The sequence below is a fragment of the Polistes fuscatus genome, unplaced genomic scaffold, assembly GCF_010416935.1.
Source record: "Polistes fuscatus isolate 324 unplaced genomic scaffold, CU_Pfus_HIC Scaffold17, whole genome shotgun sequence".
NCBI classification, from domain to species: domain Eukaryota; kingdom Metazoa; phylum Arthropoda; class Insecta; order Hymenoptera; family Vespidae; genus Polistes; species Polistes fuscatus.
Genome location: NW_025113075.1, coordinates 3900952 through 3915001, shown reverse-complemented (window position 1 = coordinate 3915001; position 14050 = coordinate 3900952). Strand labels below are relative to the sequence as shown.

Below are 14050 nucleotides of genomic sequence, written 5' to 3'. Positions count from 1 at the left end.
TTGTTAAAAACAAAATGTAAAATATCGATTAAAAATTGAAAAGATTATATGGAATTTAATAAATATCATTCGATAAAATGTTTAAATCATAATAATAATCTATAATTAATTTATTCGAAAAAAAAGGAATATAAAGTTACTAATTAATTTGTAAAAAAGAAAAAACTTGTTATTTTAAAGCTTATATTCATGAACGTAGAATAAATGTCACTAGAATTTTAGTAAATATTTCTAGCGACAAGAGTACGCGGTACTATAAATATTTAATTTCGTTATTGTGGTATCATTGAAAACCGTTTGAAAGAGGAGATAATACGTTGTAGAAAGCGGCACGTCGCGTATTAAGTTTAGTGTTTTTGAACTATACATCTTATTATAAAAGTGCTAGTTGAAGTAATCTATCGCAATTTTGTGAAATAAAACGTATTTTAGTGACCAGAAACATGTTTCGGTCGAAAAAAGACGTTGACCGACACGTTCAAGATATTTTTCGTAAACTAAAAAACGACAATGAGGTATGGCTTGTTTTTTCTTGACGCAAAGAGAGTAATTGAGAGACCATGTATATGAAATAAATGATCGCTTTGTCACGTTTTGGGCGCGCGGTTTTAACGTTTTTAATTGATTTACATTTGTAGTTAAAGATTATCATTAATTTTTAACCATATTAATTCGTTCTTTTTTAACATACAATATATTTAACCAGGATCATTTCTCTTTTGTTAATGTACTTAATTACAGCGTATTGATTTTTTAACCACGATGTAGTATCATGTGTATAAATCTTCATAACCTATAAAACTATAAAAAGTGTCCTTCACCACTGTTACGTACGAATAACATATTCAAATATATCAAATCTTTCTTTCTTTCTTTTTTATTAATTTATTTATTCATTTGTTTAATTTCCCCTACGAATTATTCCCAAATAAAAGTTGTTTCTTCCCTAGAAATTGATCATTTCAAGGTCATCTTTTTAATAAGATTCTCATAAATGGGGATTTATTTTCATTAATGAAACTATCTGCACTATTTTGTAGATATTTTTCTGAATAATATAGAGGATTTTAATATTCTGTGTATAATAGTGTAATTACTTTTTTTTTCTAAATATTATTTCAATTGTTTATTCTCTCCAATTAACAATAATTGTAATGCAAGATTTATTTTATATTTGGTATTTTAAATGACATCTTTGAAATATATTAATGATTAATAATAATTATGATACTATTTGATCTATGTAACATATTTTATATTATTTACAGAAACCATACCGTTGTTATAGTATAGCTAAATTATATTATCAAGTGGGAGATTATGAATCTGCTAAGAGATATGTATCTTCTTACTTGGAAATACGAGAAGAATCAGCAAGCGCACATATGTTGTTAGGTCAAATTCTTGAAGCATTAGGAGAAAAAGAAGCAGCAATTAATCAATATAAAATATCTCTTGGATTAGATGGAAGTCAAAATAATTTAGTCTTAAAAGGTATATAATTAGTTGTTAAAAAGTAATTATAGGTCGATCTAATGTAATAATATATTACATAACATACAATGCTAAAGAAATAAATATAATAATTAATTAATGTATTATTATATATATTAGTTTGTGAATTATTGGCGGATATGGATACTGATTCGGATGTTAATCGTATCAGATATTGGGTAAAAAGAGCTGAAAAACCATATCCACATCATCCTGTAATATTCAAATTAAAAGAAAAAATGTTAACAGCAGAAAGACCTAATGATAATAGTGAGGATCTCGAAGCTTTAATTGCATGTAAGTCTTTAATTATTATCTATTTCAAAAAATAATTTAAAAACACAATGTAATTTCTTTAAGATAAAAAAAAAAAGAACTGTAGGGTGTAATATTTTCATATTATTTCATATTATAATTAATTTCTTCTAGCCGAATTATCCATCAAGCCAACAGACGTGGAACTGCGTGTTAAATTAATTAAATATTATATAGCAAAGCAGAGATTAGAAGATGCTTATAATCATGCTGCTAATGTGGAAGCAACATATTGTCATAGAAACAGCATTATATGGTATCAATCGCTTGTCGAGTTATTGGGAAAATTCAAAAAGAACAAACTAGATGACTGGTCATTTTGGGTCTTTTATATATCCACATTAGAAAGATATGCAGCACTTTCTTTGAAGGAGAACAGCAATGAAATAACTAAAACAATACCGGAAGCAATGCAAGCAGTATTTAAGTATGTTCCTATAAAAATGAATTACATTTCATTTAAAATAATATTAGAACAATATTAATTTATGATAAAAATTATTACTAAAGCAATGTATAATATTATAATAATCTTTTTATTCGTAAAATTTTATAAACTTGTTTTCAAATGTTTATATATGTATTTTGTTTTTCAGTTTTGATCAAGCTTTGAATGAGTTTAAATCAAGAAATATGTCTAGTTATTCAATGTACACGGAAGAAATGCTAACGCATATGTGGGGTCAATTACATTTTCATTTAGCCTGTTTGTTATTACGTAAAACTAAAAGAGAACAAGGTAGTTGGGATGAAACAAGTCGACTTTGTTCAGTTCTATTTTTATTTGCATTACATGTACATCCTATGGATATGACAGCTTCATGGACTGTCCATGGAAAAGAACAATTTAAAAATTTAATTCCAGTATGGAGTAGAGAAGGATCATACAGATGCAGTCAGGCTGGTATGTGTGTGTTTACACATGAATTATTTATTAATGATTTAGGAGTATGTGAGTTATTTGTTAAACATTTTATCTTATTCATAGGTAATGTTCTCCAAGATTGTGCAAGAAATAATGTCAAGAAGCTGATGAATAAAATTGATACATTTTTCTACACAGAAGCATGGAGAGAACGAATTTATCAGGTATTATGAATATTTCATTTAGTATATAATAATTTATGTCATTAATTTGTTTCTTGTTCACATATTTTTAATATGTATATATATATCTATATATGTATGAATAAATATAAATTTTCAGAGAATTTTTGTATCCAAACTATATCAAAATCTTATAAGAACTTCACATTTTTGCAATCATACAGTTTGTAATCCACCCCTTCATTTATGCTTACCAAATGAATTGAAACGTTATGATGAAGGTACATTTGATTATTTATTTCTTGGAACTAAATATATTGTTTAATTTCAAATTATATCAATTAAGTTTTATTTCAGATTCCGAAGAAGTATGGCCAGATTCGTTACATCATCATGTTTGGCTTGGTATTAGAAATCGACTTCAAAATATTTCGAAGAATGATCAGACATATCCTCAACAGTATTCTCATGTATTCTCAGACTTGCAATTTTCTGTTAATAATTTAAATCAACCTACTCCTGATACATTATGTAAATTAGACATTGATGCATTTTTAAATGCTGCAGGTTAGTCACTGAAATAAACATACTAACATTATTCTGTATTATACTTATAGTTTCTATTCTTAATAATAATATAATTAGAAAAAGAAATATTTCTATAAAATATTTCTATAAAATATTTCCAGTTTTATGTGCTGCTGTAATGGTTGAAGATCAGCAACAAAGAGGTTTTATAACTCGAGAAAGACTTCCGACTCTACCAGCAGATTTAACTAGTTCTCTTTGTACATCTGCTCAAGAGAAATGGTGTTAATAATTTTCTCTCTTTGTATTTATTAACAAATATTTTTGATCTTTTTAAATAAAAGATTTCTTTTTCGTAGGTGGTCATATGCATATAAAATGTATTCCAGAAAAGAGACATTAGAAGGAGATTTAGGAGAAATTAGACAAGCATTACGACAAGGTTTAGAAACAATTCGCTGTATCGGCAATCATGGTCTGCATCCAGTAATTCTAGTACATTTAGCACGATTATTTCATCATAGGGTAAATACTTATTAAATCTCATATTAAATTTCTATTAAAAATATTTGAAAGTGTAAATTTTATAATATAATATATACAAATATGTATGCTATGTTAATTTAGGTTAAAATATTAAAAGAAAAAGATCAAGAACATCCTGATATTGCTGCCTTAGAGATTCGAAGTGAACTTTATTGGTCAGCTGTTATACCTCTTCTTGAAAGATTGCAAAATAATCAAACTATACGTGTAACAAATATGAAATTATTTAATTATGAAGGGTAAGTGTCGTTTATCTAATTAAAAAACATTGTTTATTTATTTTAAACATAAAATATGACGACATTTTATTTATATAACTATGTTTAACTGTGTTTATATTAATAGAAAGAACATGAGTAATGCAGAATTAACTAATGCTTTGGAAGAAGGTAGATTACTTTTGGCCCAACGCTTTGTCCGTAATAAACAATATGAAGAGGCTATTGATGCATTGCAAATATTGAAATGCCCAGAAGCTACATTTCAGCAAGGACAAGTAAGATTTTTGTCTTTACTTTATCTCTTTTATTTTTTAAACTTTTCTTATTAATTTATTTAAAACAAAAATGTAATTTTAATTTTTTAAAATAGATTTATAAAATGCTTGCTGATGAGATAGTTGGTTCTAAGCCTAGAGAAAGCTTAACATCAGAGATGAGATCACAGCATATTATAATGCTTTCCAAAGCTAGAAATTGTTATTATCTTACTTTAGATCGATTACGTAGTCCAGGAATGAATTTGAAACAACCATTAGATTCTGAGCTGTGCTTACATATTTCAGCTATAGAAAATGAATTAAAAAGGATTGATCCAGATATATCACGAGGAGATTGTAAGTTTGAAAAAAAAAATAAGAGATTTTATATTTATATTATTTATATTTAAATAAAATATTTTATTTCAATTATATTGCAGTAAGTAGAAATGAGTGTGATGTTTTGTCGAATGAAAGTTATTCACCTGAACATAGTGGCATTGATCAACCTATAACGACTGTACCTATATCCACATTAACTGGATTAGGCACTCCTGTGAATATATTAAGTACACCACAAAAGAATACCCATCGTACACCAAAACAATCTAGTACACCTTGTAGAGCACAAAATCAAGATATTATAGACTTATCAAGAAATCGCACAGTAATTTCATAAGTTATATATATATATATATATGTATATTTAATTATTTATGGAGAAAATGAAGTAATTTTTAAAATAATTTCTATTTTTAGGAAGCACGTCCAAGTCCTGAACGGCTTGATGCTCAGATACGTCAAATGATACATGCTAAAGATACTGTTATGCAAACAATCATAGAACAAAATAAAACTATAATAGAAAAGATAGATGAATTAACAAAAGAAATGGCAGAGTTAAGAAAAGACTTTCAAAAACAACAACAGCAACAACAACAGCAACAACAACAACAACAACAGCAACAGCAACAACAACCACGTATTCAACCAACTAACTTTAACTCTAATATCGAAGATGATTTATATGTTCTTGGTGAAGAAGATTACGGTGATATAAATTATACCACCAATCAGTCAGCTCAAGCATCTACTATTTCCGGAAACATTTTTCCACCATCTCATAGACATCCTTATTCACCATTAGTATACCCACCAGCAACAGCTTTCCAAGGTTATTATCAAGGAACGATACCATTTACTGATCCAAATGCGCAAGCAATTCCACCATTATATCCTCCAAGTGTTTATCCGATGCCTGTATTGTATCCTAATCGACCTAAAGTACCAGACATGTTGCAACAAGGTCTTTTTGCTGCATCAAGACTGGCAACTCAATTGAATGATCTTATAACACCTCAAAATAATGTACCGTTGCAAATACCAATGCAGAAAGTAGAAGTGACAAAACCTCAATCTATAGTAAAAGATACTTCTAATAAGAAACTTCCACCCGTTAATGTTGTAATAACTACTTCAGATACACTACCAACTACGGTACCATTAGTGCAACCTACTCTAAGTGTTACTATTCCCGCTCAATATAGAATGGGAAATACTTCAACTGTTACAACTACTATAGAAACGCAAAATGTTCCACATTGTTATCAAATTTCTATGCCATCTCAAGCAACTATTCCAACAACTGTTAATTTACCACCCCTATCTACAACACTTACATCAACGCCAGCAAATATTTCTTTATCAGAGACATCAAAAAGTAATAATATTGAAGTACGTTCGAGTGGTTCACCGAATAGTTCTGCTGAATTAATGCACGAATCAGAACACGATCCAATACCAGATTTTGTTCCTGTCATACCATTACCTGCTGAAGTTACAGTTAAAACGGGCGAAGAAGACGAAACTACGTTATATTGTGCGCGTGCGAAACTTTTCCGTTTTGTCGATAAAGAATGGAAAGAACGTGGCATTGGAAATGTTAAATTATTACGAAATGCAGAAGGTAAAGTTCGTTTGTTGATGCGCAGAGAACAAGTTTTAAAAATCTGTGCTAATCATATGTTAAGACCCGATATGGAGTTAACTAGTATGCCAAATACTAATAGAGCTTGGATTTGGGTTGCAAATGATTTTGCAGACGAAGAAGTTAAAGTTGAAAGACTTTGTATCAGATTCAAAACTACTGAAGAAGCTCTCTCGTTCAAACAACATTTCGATGATGCTAGAGCTAGCTTATCATCTATAAATGAAAAAGTAATTAATGAAAATGATAATAAATCTACAACGACGACTGTTAAAGTTTCGGAAGAGGAAAATAAATTATCATCTTCAACAGTCACGAATAATGTGCCATTAGATAAAGAAAAACCTGCTACAACAACAGCAGCAATTGTTGGTGGATTTTCCTTCACTTCAAAGCCGATTATTCAAACGGTTTCTACTGAAATAGAAAACGCATCCCAAAAACAAAATGAAACACCAAAAGTAAGCCCATTTGTAGGTTTTTCATTCAGTAAACCTGATTTTACTAAAACACCAGAGATTGCAGTCAGCTCTGTAGCATCAAAAAATGTGTCTACACCTGTGACAACGCAAGCAACTATTTTTTCTTTCTTAAAAGCAAACCCAATCTCTTCTCCTTATTCTGAACCAACAACAACTTCTGTTTCTATTGGTGTACGCGATGTAACTACAGTCACTGCGTCTCAAACAGCAGCAATTGTTTCTACAACTTCGGCATCTCGTGTCTCATTGAGAAGACCGCATGCACCTGCACTTGCACCTGCGATATTAAACATCACAAGTACGGCAAGCGGTATCACTCAAAAATCTGTATTACCTGGCCAAGAAGAAGGTGAAACAAACGTTTTATTTGAACAAAAAGCAAATCTTCAACGACAATACAAAGATAATAAAAATTGGGAGAATAAAGGTGTTGGACAGATGAAAATTATATTGAATATAAAAACAGGAAATTTGAATTTATTAATGCATAGAGAAGAGGATTCCCAAGTTATATATAATCAACAGATATTACCAGAAATGAAATTTAATATTGAACCTATTAACAAAAATTTAATTTGTTGGATAGTTTTTGATGCTACAGGAGAAAATAAATTGGAATCATATTCTTTAATGTTTAAAAGTCCAGAACATGCATCAAAATTCTATGATATTATTACAAACGATCAGCAGAAAAAGAAAACATCTGAAACCTCAAATGGAAGTAACACTGTAAATGCAGAAAATAAACAAGTACCTTTAGCAGAATTATTTAAACCTTCTCCAGGATCTTGGGAATGTAATGCATGTTATACTAGAAATGATGGTAAACAATCAAAATGTTTAGCATGCGGAGAATCATCTCCACTTGCAAGTTCTAATGCACCTACTGAAACAGTCGAGTCTACAGCATATACTCAACAAGTACCACTTTCTCAGTTATTCAAAAAACCTTCTGGTTCATGGGAATGTAAAGCATGTTATATTACAAATTTGGAATCACATAATTATTGTGTTGCTTGTGATAGTCCTAAAGATCCATCAATGCCACCTAAACCAAAAACAAGTGGTTTCAATGTAGGTTCAATATCTTCTGAATCTATATCTACATTTACTTTTGGTATTCCTCAAGAATCTGTTAAAGATACAAGTGAAGGATTTACATTCCGATTGAACAAATTATTAGAAACGGATAAAGACGAGTCTATAAATAAAGTACAATCTAATGCAGGAATAAAATCTAGTACAGATATAAAAAGCATATTTGGAGGAACGTCACAACCACCAAGTACTCAACCGTCTCAAGGTACAACACAATTTGTATTTGGTTCTCCTGGGAAGTCTTTTGGATTTAATTTTACAGCAAAATCACCCGCAAAATCACCTGGCGGAGGAGAAACAAGCGACGAAGAAGTCGTTGAAAGCGATGACATACATTTTTCACCGATAATTCCAATGCCAGACGAGATAGAAGTTAAAACTGGGGAAGAAGACGAGGAAATACTTTATAGTCATAGAGCTAAATTATTCAGATATGATTCTGCAGCTAAAGAATGGAAAGAACGTGGATTGGGTGATATTAAATTATTAAGACATCATCAAACTAAAAAATTGAGATTAATAATGAGACGAGATCAAGTATTGAAGTTATGTTTAAATCATTGTCTTTTGCCTGAAGTAGAATTTAAACCAAAAGATGAAAAAACTTGGCTGTGGAATGCTGCGGATTACAGCGAAGGAGAAATTGAGTATATGCAATTTGCATGTCGTTTTAAAACTTCTGAAATTGCAGCTGATTTTAAAAGAGCTATTGACAATGCCAGAGAATCAGATAATTTATCGCCAAACAATGAAATTATTCAAGACGAGCTAGTACAACAACAAAGAGCAAAACCTTCTCAAGATATTCAAGTTGTATATGAATTTAAAGTTACACCCGAAGAAAAAGCTGCTGCTTTAAAATTACAACTGCCAGAGAATTTTTATGCTTACAAGCAAATGGAGGATTGTCCAGGATGTATAGGATGCAAAGATTTAACACCCCCGATTGAAGATTCGCAATCTCAAGGAGAATTAAAGACTAAAGGAACTTTAAGTTCAACGATCTCAACTCCAAAGACGTATAGTATTCCTATGAATCTAAATTCGCACATTAGTGAAATTAAGACTTCAGATAATGGAAATGAAAAAGATCAAACAAATGCGTCTCCTAGAATTTCATTTATGACAAAATCAGATAATACTGATGCAATAAATAATACAGCGACGATTAAACAAAATACAACTACTACTTCTAATATATTCGGTGCTGCTTCATTATCTTTTGGAGAGAACAAATCCACTGTTTTCAATGATAAGAAATCAACTGGCTTTATATTTGGAGCACCATCTTCTCAACCGACAATAAATGATAAATTGATAACGAGTGAATCAATTGGTCAGTCTAATAAACCTACAGAGGACCCAAATAATACGTTATCAAAATGGTTTGGTAATAGTAATGTCAAAATTTGTGAGCCAGTTGGTGCGAATCAACAATCTAGCAGTTTTCCTAGTTCTCATGGAAAAATACTTAACACGCCACAATTTACTCTTCCTGTTAATACAACTATAATGCCTACATTTGAAAATACTAAAAATCAAGTTTTTGAAAGTATATCAAAACCAGTGGATACAGGATTAACAAAATCATTTTTAAACACGACAGGAAGCAGTTCATCATTAACATTTACAAATACATTTAGTAATTTAGCAGCAACAACTGGCACTACTACTTCAGCAACAATATTCAGCACGACACCCAGTGTAATAGCAAATCCACCTACTTTGAAAACATCAGTATTTGGTAATACAACGCCATTTTCAAGTAGTATAAGCTTCGGTTCAACTGATACTACATCAGCAGAAGACACATCCAAGAAAGAAGATGATGGACCTGCTTTCTTTAGGCACAGTAATTTAACATTTTCTGCATTAGCTCAGAAAGCTCAACCAACGGAAGCTTTTAAACAAGGTATGAATTATTGTAGTTAATTATTTGCAAAAAAAAAAATATTACATTGCATTATATCATTTTCTCTTCCACAGATCCAACATTTTCTTTTGCTGGAACTGGTTCGTCCGTATTTGGTTCTAGAATAACATCAACAAAAACAGAATCAAAACAAAATCAACTAGATGCAAATAAAAAAGATGATAACGATGAAGATGAGGGTAATGAGAATGAAAACGATCAGGAACATGATCCACATTTTGAACCTATCATTCCATTGCCGGATGCTATTGAAGTACGAACTGGCGAAGAAGATGAAATAAAAAGTAATTATTTCGATTTAAGCTTGTTTATCTTTTTGATCTTATTTATATCTACATAATATAATATTAATAAATTGATTGTAAATATGTTTGCAGAGTTTTGTAATAGAGCCAAATTATATAGATACGATAATGCAACAAAAGAATGGAAAGAAAGAGGAGTCGGAGAAATGAAAATTTTGTATCATGCAGAATATGGAACATATCGATTATTGTTACGTAGAGAACAAGTTTATAAAGTTGTATGTAATTTTCTAATCACCCAGGATACAGAATTCTGTCCTCTTTCTACATCGAATCGAGCATGGATATGGGCAGGTATGAATCATGCAGAAGAACCTCCAACTGTCGAAGAACTTGCAGTTAAATTTAAGACACCAGAATTGGCTGTACAATTTAAGGAAATCATTGACAGTATACAAGAAACACTACGTGAAAAACAAAATGAACAAGGTAGCTAATCTTATTTTTTTTCTTAATAGTTATTGCCGATGTTCGTAATGAAAACTTTACTGCATGAAATTGAAATATTCGTTTATTTTCTGTTTTCTTTTTGTATTATGTAGTATTCTTTAAAATTACATTTATATATGTATGACAATATTCAATTTTATAATTAGTAATACACCTTTTTTATAAAATGTTAATTGTATAAAATTGCTGTAAATGTAAGTGTATATAAAAAATGTAAAAATACATATAATGCTTTATTTAAATTGATGATTAACGTATTGGAAATATTATATTTGAAACAGTTTATTGTTTTTTTATAAACAGTTTGCACAATTTTTTCGATTGCCTTTTGTATAAAATATTTTTTAAGATTTTCATATCATTTTGAAATTATTTAACATCTTACAAAACCAATTCGTAATGAAAATTTATTTTTTAATAGGCAATAGACAATTTTTTTCATATAGATAGATTTATTAACATAACGTAATTATTTCATTTTTAGTTTGAATGTTGTAGAATAAAATATTAAAAAATTATTATAATTGAGCTATGAAAATGCATTTTTACATTTAATATATAACTTTCATATTAAAATTTGCATAAAATATAATTTTGTTGGCGGTATTAAATGATACTTTTTTGCGGACAGATTATTGTACAATTTATCGAAATATTATTTTAATTTAAGAAATTCCTTTGATCAATACATTATATTTAATATTTGTATTAATTTTGAACCGATTACAATTTTTCATACATAATTTCTCTTTCCAGTAAATAAATAAATATGTTTTATATATTAAATTGGCGATTGTATAAGAATAAAAAAATGTAATATGTTTTTTGGTTAATATTAAACCAATATTATTTGTATAGGTAAAAAATAAATAGATATTATGTGTGAGTGAATATATATTATAATTCAGTACAATATTTAATGAAAGATTATTTGTAATTATATAACAATTATGGTCACAACGCCAGTTATTTATCACATTTATATTTTAAATATTTTCATTTATAACATATAAACAATCAGAAGGACACGAATTTTATTTTTTGTTTGTTTTTTTATTCATTTATTTATTATCTTTTGTAATTTTTCAAATATTATGTTTTATATTTCATCATTGTTTTAAAATAAGGTTTTTTATTTGTAATACACTGTATTGATATAATAATAATAATGATAACAACAACAATTAAATGAAAATGTTAATTTATGGAAATCTTGGATAATAGATCAGTGGTTTACGATCACATGATTTCTAAAAAATATACATTAAATAATAAAAAATTATCAATAGAATTAACGCTACCAATACCGCTGAATATAATGACACACGATTTATTTATTTTATTATATTATGTAAGTTTAAAAATGTTATTTACTGAATTTGTGATCAGTTTACATCAATTTGAGTTTTATAATTAAATATAATAATATATTATGTCTTTGTTTTTATATGCATCTATATTTGTTATATAGATATCAAGTATAACAGTGAAATTGTGCAAGAAGATAAAGAGGAATGTGTCGAAGAGTTTGATGATAAAATCGATGATCAAGAGGATGTTGACGATGACGATGAAGGCTCATTATTATTTGAAAAAAGAGTAACATTACATACATTACATAGTGCAGGAGGATTATTTGAAACTTGGCAAAAAATAGCTTTAGGAACATTAGCAGTATATTATGACTCAAATATTTTTGGTGAAAAAATAATGTTAAAGGCTGATGAAACTGGAGAATGTTTGAGTAATACGATAATTACTATGACCACCGAGATGAAGGTAATATATATTTGATTTTTATTTACAAAAAAATATAGTAGAAATAGAAATTTTGTTGAAATAGTTGTAAATCATTTTGTGTTGTAATTATATATTATTTAAAATATATTCTTTTTTAAAATCGTTTCAAGCTCCGTGAAAAATCATGCATTTGGACTGCCATTGATCATGCTTTGGAACCTCCTGTGAGTCGCACTTTGAAAGCAGACTTTTCGTCAGTTCAAGCAGCTGAACAAATGCATAAAATTTACATATATGTAAGTATAGAAGAATATTTCATAACAAGAAATTTTATAATGCAGATTTTAAGTTATTAATTCAAAAGATATAAGTAATATATCATATTTTGTAATGAAATTATTTTCAGGGGTTGGAATGTGCTAAACAAGCAGGTATTAGTGAGCAAATAGAAGAAAATTGATAAAATTTGTTGTAATAGTTAATTAAAACGATCTCTCTTGTAAACATAGAATGTATTGTTATTGAAATCACATTAGAGGAAACTTTTTACCTTACTTTGTATGTTTTCCAAAAATAGTCTATATAAAAACAAATAGCATTGATGTAGATATTAATTGATTATCGTTATTACATAATTTTATTCTGTATTTGATATATATCTCTAAAAAACATAAATTAACTAGAGTACATTGAATTTTACTCGATAAATAAAAAACAAAGTGTGTGCCAATAATCGGTTGTCCTGATGATTGCCTTATAACAAAATAGATTACAAAATTTCTTGCTTTTTATTAATAGTTATTAAAAATAATGATTTCTTTCATTATTTTCCATTAATAAATATTTAAAAGTCATTTATACTAAAGAAATATAAATAGTAAGAATATATACGAAATATAACTATTATTTTGTTAATTGTAAATATAATACAATGTTTATTGTAATACAACTTCTTGAGAATGATTAGTAGTATAAATAGAAATATTTTCCAAATTAGAAAATGATTGTTAATAAGTTAACTTGCATTTTTTAACCTTATGGTATAATTCTTTATAGAATAACAATAAGTTTCTATATAATATAGAAATTTAAATAGAAAGAATTTAAACTTAAATTATTTCCAATCGTTAGAAATAATTTATTTCATCGTATACTTATAAAAGATTATATGAAATTAAGAAATGATTCTTTATATCTATCCTATTAGTCCAAAGTTCATTCTATTAACTATGCTCGTATAAATATTTACATGTGCATTTATCTTATCGATGCATGAATTATAATTTGACTGTTTATAGTGACAGAAGATATAATAAGAGTTTTAATCGTATAATAACATCTCGTAGAAATGTAAGAAATACTTGAACTACTGTGTGGTTACAATCTTCCGTTCCGTGTGTGTCGTATAATCTTACATTTCTTTTTTAAAACGTAATAAAGTTATAGGCATACATATTATACGTATAATCTTTAGACTTAGATGTTTATATAGATTTTGTTATTTACAATCAGTACAATATGTTTTATCTAAATATAGAAGATTATTTCTTTTTTTATATCCTGTATATATGATCTATGTATAGAATTATAAGCATAATTATAGATGGATTTAGTATACACTAAGTACTTAGAATTGTTTCCTAATAT

At 28.2% G+C, this 14050-nt stretch overlaps 2 protein-coding genes across 8 annotated transcripts in view; both read left to right on the top strand.

The window, feature by feature from the left end:
* LOC122515069 (fasciclin-1) overlaps nt 1–14050 on the top strand; it is a 763302-nt gene that overhangs the window by 201456 nt on the left and 547796 nt on the right. The gene's annotated exons all lie outside the window — the stretch shown is intronic.
* Nucleotides 294–13136, top strand: LOC122515060 (E3 SUMO-protein ligase RanBP2). Its single transcript, XM_043632220.1, has 20 exons — nt 294–515; nt 1269–1494; nt 1615–1791; nt 1924–2236; nt 2406–2713; nt 2798–2898; nt 3017–3137; nt 3214–3423; nt 3546–3666; nt 3744–3909; nt 4012–4169; nt 4276–4426; nt 4522–4765; nt 4849–5075; nt 5168–9887; nt 9962–10192; nt 10286–10642; nt 12135–12442; nt 12574–12699; nt 12810–13136. The coding sequence occupies exons 1-20, from the start codon at nt 444–446 to the stop codon at nt 12861–12863; spliced, it is 8391 nt and encodes a 2796-aa protein (XP_043488155.1). The 5' UTR covers nt 294–443; the 3' UTR covers nt 12864–13136.